The 14,968-nt window shown below is 39.9% G+C and overlaps 1 protein-coding gene across 1 annotated transcript; it reads left to right on the top strand.

Annotated features, from left to right (window-relative positions):
* On the top strand, positions 1-9,369 carry LOC144629433 (UDP-glucuronosyltransferase 2C1-like). The gene is made up of 5 exons (XM_078487637.1): positions 1-158; positions 3,386-3,998; positions 4,753-4,968; positions 6,352-6,640; positions 8,623-9,369. Exons 1-5 carry the CDS (start codon positions 6-8, stop codon positions 8,903-8,905), a joined length of 1,554 nt encoding a protein of 517 aa, XP_078343763.1. The 5' UTR covers positions 1-5; the 3' UTR covers positions 8,906-9,369.
* The last annotated feature ends 5,599 nt before the right edge of the window (positions 9,370-14,968 follow it).

A 14,968-nucleotide genomic window follows, 5' to 3' on the forward strand; every position in this document is an offset into this window, starting at 1 on the left:
GCAAAATGGTGGCATTTGTATTACCTATTGTTGTTACGCTTATAACGTTGAACTCTGCTTTGTCGGCGAGAATTGCAGGTTTCAGTGGAACACCAAGGGGATCTCATTATTTCGTGGTTAAGAAAGTAATGGAAGAATTGTCGTCACGAGGCCATGAGGTGAGTAAAAACATTTCCAATTTGAAATTGAATTTTGAATCTTGGCCCTTCACTACTTTCAGGGCTGCGATCACGCGAGGTGCATAACAAATGCAAAGTTTATTTAGATGTAATATGACTGTGTCGTTCTTCAACTTAATAACATCAAGCTCTTTTCTGGCCGATCTTATACATTACGGTTTACAGTACAATCCAAGAAACGCGATTTTACGGCGGAAGATTAGACTCAAGTTATATTTGAATAATTTGACACAAAACTATAATAACACCAGTGGAAGGCTGGAGGAATGAGAAAAGTGGTGGGAGATACACGTCGCAGGCGGGCATTTTCACAGCTCAGTTCTCCCATCAAAAGGGCTCTTTACATGGCGCCGGGCTGGAGAAACTTGCTCGGGTCGGCTTGGCACTAAGGAGGCCTTTCAAGAGGAAGAAGCTGCAAGCGACGCGGCCCTAAATCATGGCGACTAAGGAGTTTGGACAAGCAACCTGATTGGGCAACCCTAAAACATGGAATCCGAAATCCGGAATCGGAATCCGGAAAACGGAATCTGGAAAACAAAATCGGAATATCGAAAGACTGGAGAAAGCAAGTTTTTTAAATCCGAAATATTATGTTGCATAGTCTGTTACTGATAACAATAAAGTACCCAATGAAATAAATGTGAATTCTAGATCTTAATTTTGAAAAAGAATTCTCTGTTGACCGAAATTCTTGCAGCTAGAGCAGCTAGAGAACTGTGGTTATAGAATCTCAACTAAGTGCGTTCTGGGAGAGCAATCGAAGTCTCATTTAGTGCACGGTCTCGCAAATTTAAGAGCCATTACATCTGACCACAGAAAAATATAATAAATATCTAGAATTTATGATGCATCTCAGTTATCAACGACATTCCAGTTATAGCGTCGAACCAATTGCAACATTCTCTTCTCACGGGTGGTTATTTATTTATAACAAATTGAAATAACGCATTTCCTCCTACAAAACCGAAACGAGTTTTATTACTTGAGAGCCTCTTACAAGTGACATATTTCAGCTACCAATCGGCAAAATACCATTAAATCATGCATCGGGATCAAGAGCGTTCTGTATTGCTATCAAAGTTTCTCAAACAGCAGAAAAATAACATACAGCCGTCTCACATTGAACGAGATTATTTTGCACACAAAATGTTTTTGACAGCCAAAAATATATCAGTGTTGCAAATCACCACCAAATATTGATGTTAAACATTAGCGTGGACTGGTGGATCGCGTGGAAGCTGCATGGCGTTCAACAAGTGGTCAAGCAATTCTAGCGTATTTTAATGCGATACTGACATCAATATTTGGTGGTACAAAGAACTCAGCTTACATGTCTACCGAATTTGTAGGCCGTGACACAAAATACTCGCATTTATTAAGTCAACTCCTAGATCCAGAGCAGTTGCTAAGGCATTGCTGAAGACCGTATCTTGTGGCAAGCGATTTTGGAGCGATTTATAACGCAAAGGTGTGAATTTTATTTGAGGGCCCACCTTGTTTGAAAAATATATCATTGTGCGTGTGGAACTAGTGCCAGTCCCAAACCATGCGTTAGAATTTAGTATCCCTAAAACTCAGAGGAAAGATGTCAGAAGAAGATGGAGTTCCGATATTTCTTTAAAAACCAGAGATAACATAGCCCTCATTGTAATCTGACGTATGCAACTGCTGTCTACATGAAAACAAGAAACGATACTGAAGATATTCTGGCCTGTCTCAAAACACGACCTATCTTCCGTTTGCCTCTGTCATCACTGGACATCAGTACGATCTTCTCAATTCTTCCAGCCGGTGGTCATAAGATTTGGTTCCAACCCAGCTTGTACTTTCCAACTGAAACCCAACGGTCTCTTGCATCATTTGTCTCCTCCGTTCTCTTCCTGTTGTACGTTTCTTGACTGGTAATTGAATAGCCAGCCCATGTGATCACTCGGAACTAGGTCCGTTCAAGCCTGAATTTGGGCCTTGCAATCTCTCTAGCCACATTTCTTGGTCTTTTCGCACAAATAACCCAAGCGTCGCACCAGCCTTGAAACGAAACTACACCACTGGCTAATAACTATATCCGTTTTTTGACCTACGCGTCTTGAGTAATTAGAGCAATCTTTCTAACTCTGTTGGACACGAACACCTTCATTGCTTTTCCTGGATTGCAGATCCAGAACAGTGCGACCATGCTGTCCATCCTCTTTGTTCACGGAGGTGATGGGCCACCGCAACAGCATACTAATTAAGTACATATCTGCTAGCAGTGGCCACTCTCCAATTAATTCTAGCCTTGCCATCGATGTTTTGGGTCCTAGATTTAAATGTTAGTATGTAGTCCCTCTACAGCACCTGTCGAATGTTTACTGATTACACAGTCACAGCTGAGAACGCTATTCTACTAGTATGCCGACAGAGTCGATTGTGACACTAAAAATTGGCTTGGATTGTTTTTTGTTTCCTTCGTGACCGTTATAACAAGGGGTGACTCGTAGAGTGTTGGCTCCAATTTCAGTTTGCTGAATGCTTCTTTGGAAAAGAAGTTCCTCCCCAATCACGTACGTGCAAAGTGGCAAACTTTTCCCCAAATGCTCCAAATTCCTGCATCTTGGAAATCCCGCTTTTCACCCTCTCTACTTCCAACCCCCTTCAATCCCTGGTTCCTACCCTCTTGCCCCCCCCCCCCCCCAAAAAAAAGCCTTATTTCCTTTTGCCAAAAAATTGTGTGGGTCTGCTGTCACACCGCTCCCTTTTCTCATGTCATTCCCTCTCTTCTTCATTATCACAGTGACTCTCTCTACCCTCCCAGGTTTCAGTTTGTGCTTTGATTAGGAAAGCTTTGGACCCAGTGGCCCATGCTGCCGGATCTTAGCACCAGGTTCGACAGCATTAAGCGGCTAGGAATATTTCTACTCCCCCTGGATGGGATGCGAGTCCATCGCAGGGCAACCCCACATCCCCCAGCATTATTTGCCAGTACCCACTTATACATCTGCGTGGATAGAGGCACTATGAGAGTCTCTTGCCCAAGAACACAACACCCGGCCGTTCGATACGGAGTCGGGCACGCTAACCATTACATTAGCCGCTCCTGCCCAGTTTGTTTTAGTTGTCACTTGTAATTTTACAGTTCAAATAAACCTTGTCGTTGTTGTTGTTGTTGTTGTTGTTGTTGTTGTTGTTGTGCTAACTGAGTGTAATCAAATTCTTGCATTATGTAGGTGGTACTTGTTACACACTCCTTTAAACAGAAGGAATCAAGAACAGATGAAAAGATTCCTCACAAGACATACGAAGTCCCATTTGACGCTGCTTTTGCTGAAGAGTTTGTAACAAAAACAGGAATGGAAGGGGGAATGTGGAGGCTGCTGGTTAACCTGAATGAACTGCGAAGAGTCTCATGTGAACGTTTATTAAATAGCACAGAACTTATTCAAGATCTAAGGAATGTTGACTTGATAGTATATGAAGCTACTGCTTCATGCACTCCGTTGGTCGCTGATCTTCTTGGTGTGCGCAGGGTGGTAATTCTTCCAGTTTCTCCAAACATAGCGCGGTGCTCATTCTTCCAGATACCTTGTCCTGTGGCATATATTCCATCAATGTTGACTACCTTTACCAGTGAAATGTCATTTATACAGCGTCTTACGAACCTCGGACTGTATGTCTTTACCCATTTGGCATCGTATATCATGTTGAGTAGTTCTATGAGCCCTCTGAAGAACAAGTACAACATTACACCCGGGATAAGCTACCTTGAAGCCCTCGGCAATAATGAACTGGTGATTATTGAAGCAGATTTTTCACTTGAGTACCCACAGCCACTTCTACCAGGTTTGCCTAAATCAGTATATAATATTTAAAATTAGCATGTTCAATTTTAAACCCCTGCCAAATGGTTGACCAATTTAGTTAAAACTGAAATAATGGGTTTTCCAAAATCTGCTGCTTTTTATTATATATGGGCATGGCTGCATCATGGGCCAGTGTGATAAGACTAATTTCGTTGAAACATACAGAAGTTCAGCCAGGGAAACTAGGAGTAATCTTAATATAAAAGCACTTAGTCATTAGGAACAACTCTCCTGTTTGCCGCCAATTAATAAAAATACTTTCTACACGCATTGCAGGCCTATGTTTTCTAGATTATCTAACCCTCTGCAAGCATCGCAAACATATGATACTAGACTATCATGCAAGCTCAATTTTTACACAAACCGCAAGCCTATGATATAAGCTAGCTCTGACCTCTCTCCTCTGCTGGGGCTCTCTGGGAGATAACCGCTGACGTACGAATTGAGTGCAGACGCTTAACGAGCGAGCGGTCAACGAGCGCTGATCGTTGACCGCTCACTCGTTACGAGTCCGCTCATTTCGTACGTCAGCTCTGACTGTAAGCATTGCAAACCTAAACAAGAAGCTAGATTATCTACTTCTCTGCACCCATTACAAACCAATGATACTTGAATGTAAACTGAACCTGACTGCAAATATTTTCGCTATCTGCCGAGTTCTTACACTGTTTGTCTTGACGAACAGTTTTGTTCCGAAACAGAAAAATGTTAACATGGATGCATTTGATTTGCAGATCAAGTTATGGTGGGTCCCATTTCTGCACAAGCTGAAACTAGCCCACTCCCCCCTGATTTAGAAGATTTTATCAACAGTGCAGGAGGGAATGGATTCGTTATTGCTTCGTTTGGCTCTTATGTGGAAACAGTTATTTCTAAGGAGAAGATTGACGTATTGGCTACAGCTTTTGGAAAGTTGAAGCAGAAAGTTATATGGAAGCTCAAAGGAAAAGGTGATTGGGGAATTTTTTGGGGTCGTCCTTCTTTAGGTAGAAGCTAAACGTGAGTCTTTTTTTGTCAATTTGCATATAAAGTGTTCGTTACTTATTTTCAGTTATACAGTCAAGTCTCTCTTAACGGACACCTCTATAAGACGAAGATCTCCATAAGACGGACACCTGGTGATGGTCCCTACCGTGTTTCAGTGATTTTACTGTAACAAAACTCCCTATAAAACGGACACCTCTCCAAGACGGACAAGGCACTTTGAAAACCGTCAACGGACAATTGAGATGTGTTTTTTTTTAAAAAAGTGAATAATACTTCAAAACTTCGTTTGACATAGAACGAAGTTAGTCAGCGCCTTAAGGGTACCAAACAGATCGACCAAAAACAATCCGCTATAACGAACTACTTCTCGGGCACCAAAGAGGACGTTTCTACTTACAGTCGAATATTACAGCTAGACGCTCTCGACTTTTGCTTCAACAAGCGAACGCGGTCTTTGTATTGTTTTAGTCTTGTTCCACTTTGCAGAGTGTACAGTACGTTTTAGACTAAAAACCGTGAACGTTAATACTTTGCTTGAACAAGCGAATATATAATCATAGACATGTTACAGTTTGCAACATACATGTACTGCTCACATTTCAGAAGCAGTACTGTTCTGTCGATTGTTATGAGCAAATGAGTCGTTTCTCTAAATTTATTTTTGTCCCAGTTTGTAGTTTTCGCTAAAGTAAGCGACTTGAAAAGACTTAAAACAGGCGTGTATTCACTGTGCATAGCGGCCGTTCCAACTTTATTATCTCAGAATGACTGGTGTCACGTAACCCCTTTGACTCTCTATAAGGCGGACAGTTGGTGCCGGTCCCGAAGATGTCCGTCTTAGAGAGAGTTGACTGTACATGTACCCCGGGGGGGGGGGGGGGGGTACTCCATATAATGGCCTATACGGGGAGGCTCCGCCCGAAAGGGGTACCTTTTTAAGGCTTCAGGTATATAAAAGGGTAGGGATTTCAGAAGTTTAGGTATATGAAAGGGTATGTAAATCCGTCATTTAGGTTTTTAAAAGGGCCTTGAATTAAAATATTTCGAACAGACGTACTTTATGGCTGTATTATTTTAATTTATAAAGCGCAACATGAAAATGACAAGAAAACGTTCTGTTCTAAGTCTATGCCATGTCTTTTAGGTATATGAAAGGGGTACCTTTTTTCAGTAAAAGGTATACGAAAGGGGTACAATTTCTTTGAAAATGGTATATAAAAGGGTAAGGGGTAAGAGTTTGGGGCGGAGCCTCCCCGTATAAAACTTTTTTGAGTGCCCCCCCCCCGGGACATGTACACATCCACAGTACCATCAATAGTTAAAACTCATTTTACTCTTTATTTTAGGCTACATTCCTTCCCCTCTCAGTTCAAACATAAAAGTAGTGAACTGGCTACCTCAGAATGATCTATTGGCTCACAAGGACATCAAAGCTTTTGTCTCCCATGTGGGACACCACAGTCTTTATGAGTCGGCGTATCATGGTGTCCCTGTGGTCGCTGTTCCCTTATTTGGAGACCAGATTTCTAACGCTAAGAAAGCCGAGCATAGTGGACTGGGAATAGTTGTGGATCACCGAAGCGTGAATGTCCAACAATTGCTTGAAGCAATAGAACATGTTATGAATAAACCAAGGTATTGATGGCTTCTGTTCCATTTGTTTGCATATAATAGGGAGCTTATTAAAGCAAACTGCTACTACGACGTGAACGAGAACGTCACCAAACAAAAGGTTTAATGAGCCGAATAATAGAGAGGTTAAGCATGACGTTAACGGCAGACGGCAAACGGCAAAGATAACTTCTGATTTTGAGTTATTTTCTTTTAATCCGTAAATAAAGCACACAAAAATGGAATAATATCTCCTATTATTCATTGGAAATAGAAATAATTTCACTCTACTGTATACACAACTGAATAGAGACGATTCAGAGATTTTTTTTAATTAGTTTTTAATAAGTAGTTTTTAAATTGATAATTCGTTTCTTATATATCATTGTATATCGTAGGTTTTTTATTGCGTATCTTAGATTTTTTTAATACTTGTAAATAGGAGGGCCACGAGTTTGTTAGCTTTATAGCTATTAAGTGCTACCCTCTATAAATAAAGACGTTACTTACTTACTTACTTACTTACTTACTTACTTACTTTCTTTTTTGCCGTTTGCCGTAAACGTCGTGCTTAACATCTCTAATAACTCTGCACTTGTGTTTTAAATCTTGGTACAGTTTTGGCCGTTCTCTGCAAAACAACAACGTGAAATGACCAAATTTTGCGTATTTTGGAGAACGCGAACGACGACGACTAAAATTTTCGTTTTTCTGTTTGGAGTTGGACGCTCTCTTTACATATTCAGCTGGAGCTAGTTCCTAAAGCAATAGCTCCATTGAATACATCTGGATAATCGTCAGATTCCCGAGTAAACGTTAATTAATTTTCAACAGCCAGGTGTTGTCCTCGGCTTAACTTCGCCCTCGTCATTGCTTAAACTCCCCAATACGTCAGGTATCACTTTACCTTATTACATGAAATTTTCGCGACACGTTTATTTCGCGATTTTGAGGTGCACATACTGTAGAATTCCGGTTATAAGCCCTGGGCTTATACAACTTCGTAAGGGTTTTTGGGTGGGCTTATAAGCGGAGGGGCTTATATTCGGGAGGGCTTATAAGCGGAAGGAAAAAAACGTTTCAAAACGAGCCTCGTGAGTGTTGATCGAAATACGTTTTTAAGTCAAAAACGCACTTGTAAAAAAGCAACATTTAGCCCTGTTCAGTACTGTCATCCGGTAGAGGGGGGCTTATATCCGGGAAGGCTTAAAACCGGATGTATTTTTTTGTTTCCAGGTTGATGGGCCTATAACCGGGGGGGGGGCTTATAAGCGGGGGGGCTTATAACCGGAATTTTACGGTATTTCGCGACACTTAAATTTCAGAAATTTCGCGATTTTGCGAAAGTTTTGTATTTTGAATCACTTTAATTTCGCGTTTTTGAGCAAGACACAATTTAAATTTTCTTGGCAATAATATTTCACATGTCCTTGAATTAAATTAAACGAACTAAGAAAGGAACAATAACGTCAATTTTAACAAAAACGCAAGGGCTGGACAAAATCTCAACAACAGAGCAGTTCTCACAATGTCCACTACAAACAGTCTAGTTTATGCTTGCACGTGAATTATTGTTCTTGGGTCAATTGACCACAACATCCATTTACATTGAAAATTCCTTCCTTCAGTGGTACTAAACTCATTCTTTCTTGATTATTGACATAATGTGTCAGATAATGTGAGTCACTTAATTTTCGCGTCATTTTATGTTCGCGACACTTTTTGTTCGCGTCACTCTAATTTCTCGATTTTTTTGGAGTCGCAAAATACGCGAAAAAACGTGTCGCGAAAATGTCATGTAATAAGGTAGCTTGTTCCAGGAGTTCGTAGGTTGGATTAACACGAAGAACGGCGATCAGGGGGTTTGGAGATTATTACCCTTGTCTTTTTCTTAATTTGTCACACGCCGTTCTACAGTCAATAAGTATTTTAGTACAAAACTTTAATTGAAGTTGATTTTGTTGGAAGATTTTACATTGTTTTTGGGAAATGTTCTGAATTTCTAGGTTTAAAACCGAGGCCATGCGCATTTCCCGGTTGTTGAAAGACAGCCCACGGACCCCATTAGAGAAGACTGGTGATTGGATAGAGTATGTACTCAGACATGGTGGAGCCCGGCACCTCAGAGCTCAAGTGTTTAACATCCCTTGGTATCAGTACTACTTACTTGACGTCATGGCTTTCCTTGTTGCTATAGTTACCTTGGTTGTCATGGTGATACGACTGGCATGCAGATGCCTGCTCCGCATATGCTGTCGTTCCAAAAGCGACAAAACTAAGAAGGAGTGAATTCTTTTTTATTCCAATAATTTTCATTTTAGGACTCTAGATCTCAATGGTTTGTGTTGAATGTCATATCACTTCAGCTACTTAAGGCTAATATTTAACTCAAGGAAAAGATCAGTTAGCCATGACCATTTTCTCTTTTTAATAACCCCACTCTGAATAGGCTCAACCATTAATATTGTTAAACAATAGCAATTAGAATTTTGAAAAGAAAAACCTTTCACGAAAATTTTGAGTACAAAACGCGCGAAATTAAAGTAAAACGTAGTCACCGAATATTGTATGTACAGTCGAAGCTCTCGTAAGCGGTCACCCTCGGGACGCGAAAAAACTGTCCGTAACTGGAGCTGGCCGCTTGCGAGAATGGTTCTCGTAAGCGGCCACTAGAGGTGTAGGGATAGATGGCCGCTTATGGGAGATTGCCCAGCTAACAATTACCGAACGGACGTGGATAACGACAAAACAAAGACTGTAATATGGTACTGTAATTACTGTAAATTCATTGTGACGAACAGCGGTGTGAAGTTGATTGATAAAAGACCATAAAAACAAGATACAAAGGTTGTTAAAAGGATTTTCTTTGGGATGTCCGCTTACGAAGAAAAATTCTAAGTCGTAATCTCTGAAAGTGTCCGCGGTCGCTTACGGGAATGTCCGCTTACGAGAATGTAAAAATACAGAGTTTGTATGGAAGCGTAAACGGGGTTTCAAACAGGGCGGCCGTAAGTAGAGCTGTCCGCTTACGAGAGTGTCCGTTAAGAGAGCTTCGACTGTAGTTGATAAAGATGGTGTTACGACATTTTCGGTATCCTTAGAGTTTTTCTGTAATTAGAGCGTTTGGTTTCGCATCGGAGAAAAGTAATTATTTGTACTACAAAATTGGCCAATGATATTTTTTCCCTTAAGTTACCGATAACACTTTAGTTTACTTTGTACTGATTGTTAAAGGGACTATGTCACGGATTTTATCAGATTTTTGAACCGCCAAAATTTATATTTGTGTCGCATAGAGCCTAAAAATAATGGTCCATTTTTATTAAAAATTGCTATTTTAGAGCACTGAAACTGTTAACTAGCATCTTTGGCTGCGGATGCCTCGGATTGAAACGGATTGAAACGGTTTGCAATTTGAAAACGTTAGGCAAACGTTTTCAAATTGTTACCGCGAGTCGTCAAAAAATCGATATTTATAGACCCTATGCAAAAATGGTTGTCCTTCATTTCTGTTGTTTGGTCAAGTTTCTTAAAATGCTGGTGGTGGCCCTTAAATATGCCTGAAATATTATGCTATTATTCTGAAAACGTTAGGCAAACGTTTTCAAATTGTTACCGTGAGTCGTCAAAAAATCGATAAGTAGACCCTATGCAAAAATGGTTGTCCTTCATTTCTGTTGTTTGGTCAAGTTTCTTAAAATGCTGGTGGTGGCACTTAAATATGCCTGAAATATTATGCTATTATTCTGAGAAGTTTCAGTGTTTTGGGTTAAATGGCTGCAAAGTTATGACCCATTCAAATTTAAGAGATTTGTATGGAAAAAGTCACCCTGGCCTGCCTAGGCTCGTTTTCATGTTTTTGGTAATATAAATGTCCCTGTAACTTCCCATTAGATGAAAGTATAGCCTTGAAACTTTATAGACTGATTTACTTTGACTTCATCTTTAAGTTAGAGTAATTTAATTTTGTTGACAAATGATTCTTCTGGGAGCCAAAAATTAACAGCCGCCATATTTGCATAGGGTCTATAGCCGTAGCTTGATTTCTATCCGCAAATTAAGGTTATATCTTCCTTAAGATGTTAAAAGATATTTTTTTATGGGTTATGTTGCCTTCCACTAATTTCAGAACAGTTTAGACTAAAAATCTGCGAAATCTTCGTGACATAGTCCCTTTAATTCAACACAATAGTTTTCAGTATTTTATTTGAAGGTTTTCTTAAATATTTCGACTGTCAGTGCTTTTTTCGACTATTTTGCTTGTTAACAATTCAAATAGAAGATATGTGGGTAGGATGGCACTCTCTCTAACCGAATTCCGCACATTTTTGTAAACTCTCAAGGGACTGTTTTAATTTATCGAGGGAATATTTTAATTTCTCAAGGGAATTCTTTTCGCTGTGGGTGATGAAAACGTCGGTCAATAGTAATGCGTCAACACATCCAATCCCGAATACCCTGGGTGCCAGAGGGTTTTTTCTTTTTTTTGCAGGAAAGACAGTATTTGTGAGCGGCGAAGCCGCGAGTTCGATCGTGGCTTCGCCACTCTATCAACGGGGTTCGAATTGCACCGTCCGACACTCGCTGGGGAAATTTTACCAGAAACGGCTTGAAATGTCTGAGACACCGGGTAAACTCACCGGAGCTGAGCGAGAGCGTGATAGAATACAGTTCTTTCAAGATCTATTGGAGTTAATTTCGAAAGCATTTTAAGAGATTAGATCACTCGAAGTTTAAATTTTGCAGGATGACCCTCTCTACGGTTGAGGACTACTTTGTCACGATGGCGTGGTCGCTAAGCTGAATTTAAATGATCAAACCCCGTACCCAAGATAATCGGTAACGCTTCGTGACGAAGTAGAAATGGACATCCAGCGCTCGAAAACGCGTTTCTGGATCGTCTGCGATGAACCTTAGAACCTCATTAGAAGCAAATGGAAAGAAGAATTATCGACGGCTGCCGTGAGGCGATTTTGGCGAGATTCGACCAGTATTGTGGGATTTTTGGAGCTTCGAGTGCGGACCATTGGCCCACTGGGTCGCCTGCCTTTACAGTTTTCGTTAGGCCATCCCAATAAAATGTTTCGTTTCCCATCGCCCCGTCTCTTGTGATGGTGGGTCGGTCGGTCGGTCGGGCATGCAAAAAAAAAAAAAAGAATGAACACTTTAAGGGTTCTGGCCGGGTTCCAGAAAAGGCCGGGCTGCTAAGTAAGAAAGCCAGATTACAAAGTCAACTCGAAAACGTGGTCTTTTCGTTCGTTATTCCTTAACAGTCTTTAAATGACGTGGTATCGATGTTTATTACAGACAAAGACATCACATCATACCAATTGTTGTTAATAAAACCAGATCGTGTGCTTTTAAATTGAAGTACTCGCTACTTTGACTAGTGAATCTGGAATTTTTTTTTAACTTTCGAAAAAATGGGTCGGTCGGGCGATGGGAAACGAAACATTTTATTGGGATGGCCTTAGGGGAAGCTAAACCTTCGAAAGTGTAACCAGTGTAACTCGCCTAAATGGCTAAAACACCCACTCTAGGAATACAGAGAAGTCGAAATATTGCAAAACAGCCAAAAGTAAGCAATTTTTATTTCAATTCTTTTCCACATGTAGTATTTAGAGCAATTTTCGAAGCATTCTCATACATATCAACAGGGATAGTGGAATTGAAATTCCGGAAGCATTGATGCCCACGATAAAAAAAAAAAAAAAAAAAAAACACCAGGACCGGGTTGTTCGAAAGGCGATTAACGCTAACCCAGGATTAAAAGATGATCGAGGTTATAATTTCTCTTGTTTTAAAGGGTTTTCCATAGCTAATGTTTTGTGAAGTTTGAGATTGGTCCACGTCAAAACTGGGGGACAGAAAATATAAACAGAAAACCTCAACGATATGTGATAAAAATTAAAACAAATTTCACGCTAATCCTGGATTAGCTTACAGTCAAACCGGATGTTCTTTCGATTCTTTTGATGAGAACTTTGCAATGTTGCGGCGCAATGTTCCAATATTGATTGACAGTTTGCTCGTCGCAACTTGCAACATTCAATTCAAATTTGCCTGAGCAAGTTCGATCGTGCGAAACAGAATACATGACGTCATCAGTTACACGTCATCACTTAAAAATGCTTGAACTGAACTGCAAAGAATCGCCCCATGTAAGGTTATCCGGATTCCGGAATCCAAGAAATTTTTGCTTGTGGAATCCGGAATCCTGGGCTGTGGAATCCAGAATCCAGCTCTAGGAATCTGGAATTCCTCTAAGTATTGTAATTCGGAATCCAAGGATGCTGAAATCCACTCCACAATCGGTTTGATTGGCTTGTCCAGTCGCCCCGAAGTCGCTCATATACGGCAGGCGACTTTAACGAGTTTTGCGCTCGCCAGCCCTGCGACAATGAGCTCCGAAATGTCTCTACATATCGGATGTCACAACAATATCGGAACAATACTTTGCATATTTTACAGTAAAAGTAGACCACATGTACAGGCAGCGCGCGCAATGCCACGATCATTATTAACTAATTACGTGACTCTTGCTCTAAGTCTCGAGTTACGAGGGTTCAAAGCAGCAGCTTGTTGTTTTAAAGCTAAAAATTGAAATGGTATGTGAATAAAATTGACTGGCCAAGTGATTTATGTTGCATTCTTTGTTTGCCCGCTTCTCCTGCCGATTCAATACAGATTTCTCGGCGAGCTTTTTAACCTGAATTAGGACCGAAAACTGTGTAAAGGAAATTCTTTGGTAGCCGAGGTAGACGCCTTTCTCTCGATTTCTCAACCTTTGGTAGGAGAAAATACCAAAATCTCAAAATGTTGGTCATTTCTTCCAAAACAAAAAGGGAAAATAGGATTGAACCCATACCTTTGACCAAGGGAAAAGATGGTAAAGGCTGTCTTTGCCAAACCTTTAAGATACCTTTGATTGTAACAACCTAAAGGCCGTCTTTGATTTTAATCAAAGGTATTACGCTTTTGACGCTTATCAAAGCTGTGACAAAGGAATAGTGAAACGTGACTTTGAGTTGGTTCAAACATAGTTAATAGAGGGAAATGGTTAGGAAACCCGGCAAACATCAAAGAAGCAAACAAAGAGGCCAAGATTTATGTTGGAAGGTCCACGACCCTGCACATCTTTTGTTTTGCGCTCATACACTATGCATGAATTACGTAATCGCAGTGTTCCCATTGGTTAGTTGCATGAACCCACGTAACCACCTATTGTATTTTCTCAGGTTTTGTGCAGGGTCAACCCCCAAAACAGCGAACAAAAACATACAACAAAGAACTTTGCCGGGTTTCCTAACCATTTCCCTCTATTAACTATGGTTCAAAGATCCCTACAATTACCTTAAATGGGGCGAAAAGAAACTGTAAGTTTAAAAGACGATTCAATTCATCCATGATACGTTCGAAGAACAATGCACAGGATAAACCTTCTACTCATACCTGATGCAAAATAGTCGGTATCTCGAAGAGATCTTTGATTCTTATTTCAAACTATGCCTTTTCCGAAGTGAAGCCATAACGAGCTTAGTTACGTAACCTTCCAGTTAGTTCGATTTTAAAGGAGTATGCATTGCAGTAACATTTACTAAAAATTATTGTTCTTTTATCTTGAGTTGTACGCGCCAGTAAATGACACGAGGTGCAAACTTGAAATGTATTCTTTAGAAATCAGTTTGTACATACAGGAACTGTACGTAGGCCTTTCTCGATTATGCTAGCATTTTTTTCGGCATTTTTTGGGAAAACGAGCATTTTTTTTCGTTTTTTCTTGAAAAAGAATTGCTAGCATTTTCTGTCATTTTTCATGACTGTGATCCAGACTTCAGCGCTCAGAACGATAAATAATCCTAAAGTTTCACAATTTTGATTACTTAATTTGATTTTTTTCTGTCTGTTTCGACTGTTTGTGCGTTGTGTTACTTGTTTACTTGTGTGTGTTTTTTTAATTTTTTTTATTTTTTTTTTAATAATTTTTTTTTAAATATATTTTTTTTATTTTTATTATTTTTTTTATAAACAAACAATTATTAAGTATCACCTGTTGTTGATATGGGCATATAATGTAAGAGTTTGTACGTTTTGTTTGAAATAAAACAAAGCATTCTTTGGAATTCAAGTGGCATTTTTTAAAGAAATCAGGCATTATTTTAGCATTTTTTTGGCTTTATGCGAGAATTCCTAGTAGCATTAAATGCCAGTTTTACTAGCATAATCGAGAAAGGCCTAACTGTACGTCGGTAACACCTGTGGTTTAGCTCGAATTGAAGGTCGCAAACAATGTAATATTAAATTAGGCGGACCAATGCTCAACTAAGGGAACGCCTTTTCTTCGATTCTCCG

The sequence above is a fragment of the Oculina patagonica genome, chromosome 11 (genome assembly GCF_052425735.1).
Source record: "Oculina patagonica isolate OP01 chromosome 11, crgOcupat, whole genome shotgun sequence".
Classification (NCBI taxonomy): domain Eukaryota; kingdom Metazoa; phylum Cnidaria; class Anthozoa; order Scleractinia; family Oculinidae; genus Oculina; species Oculina patagonica.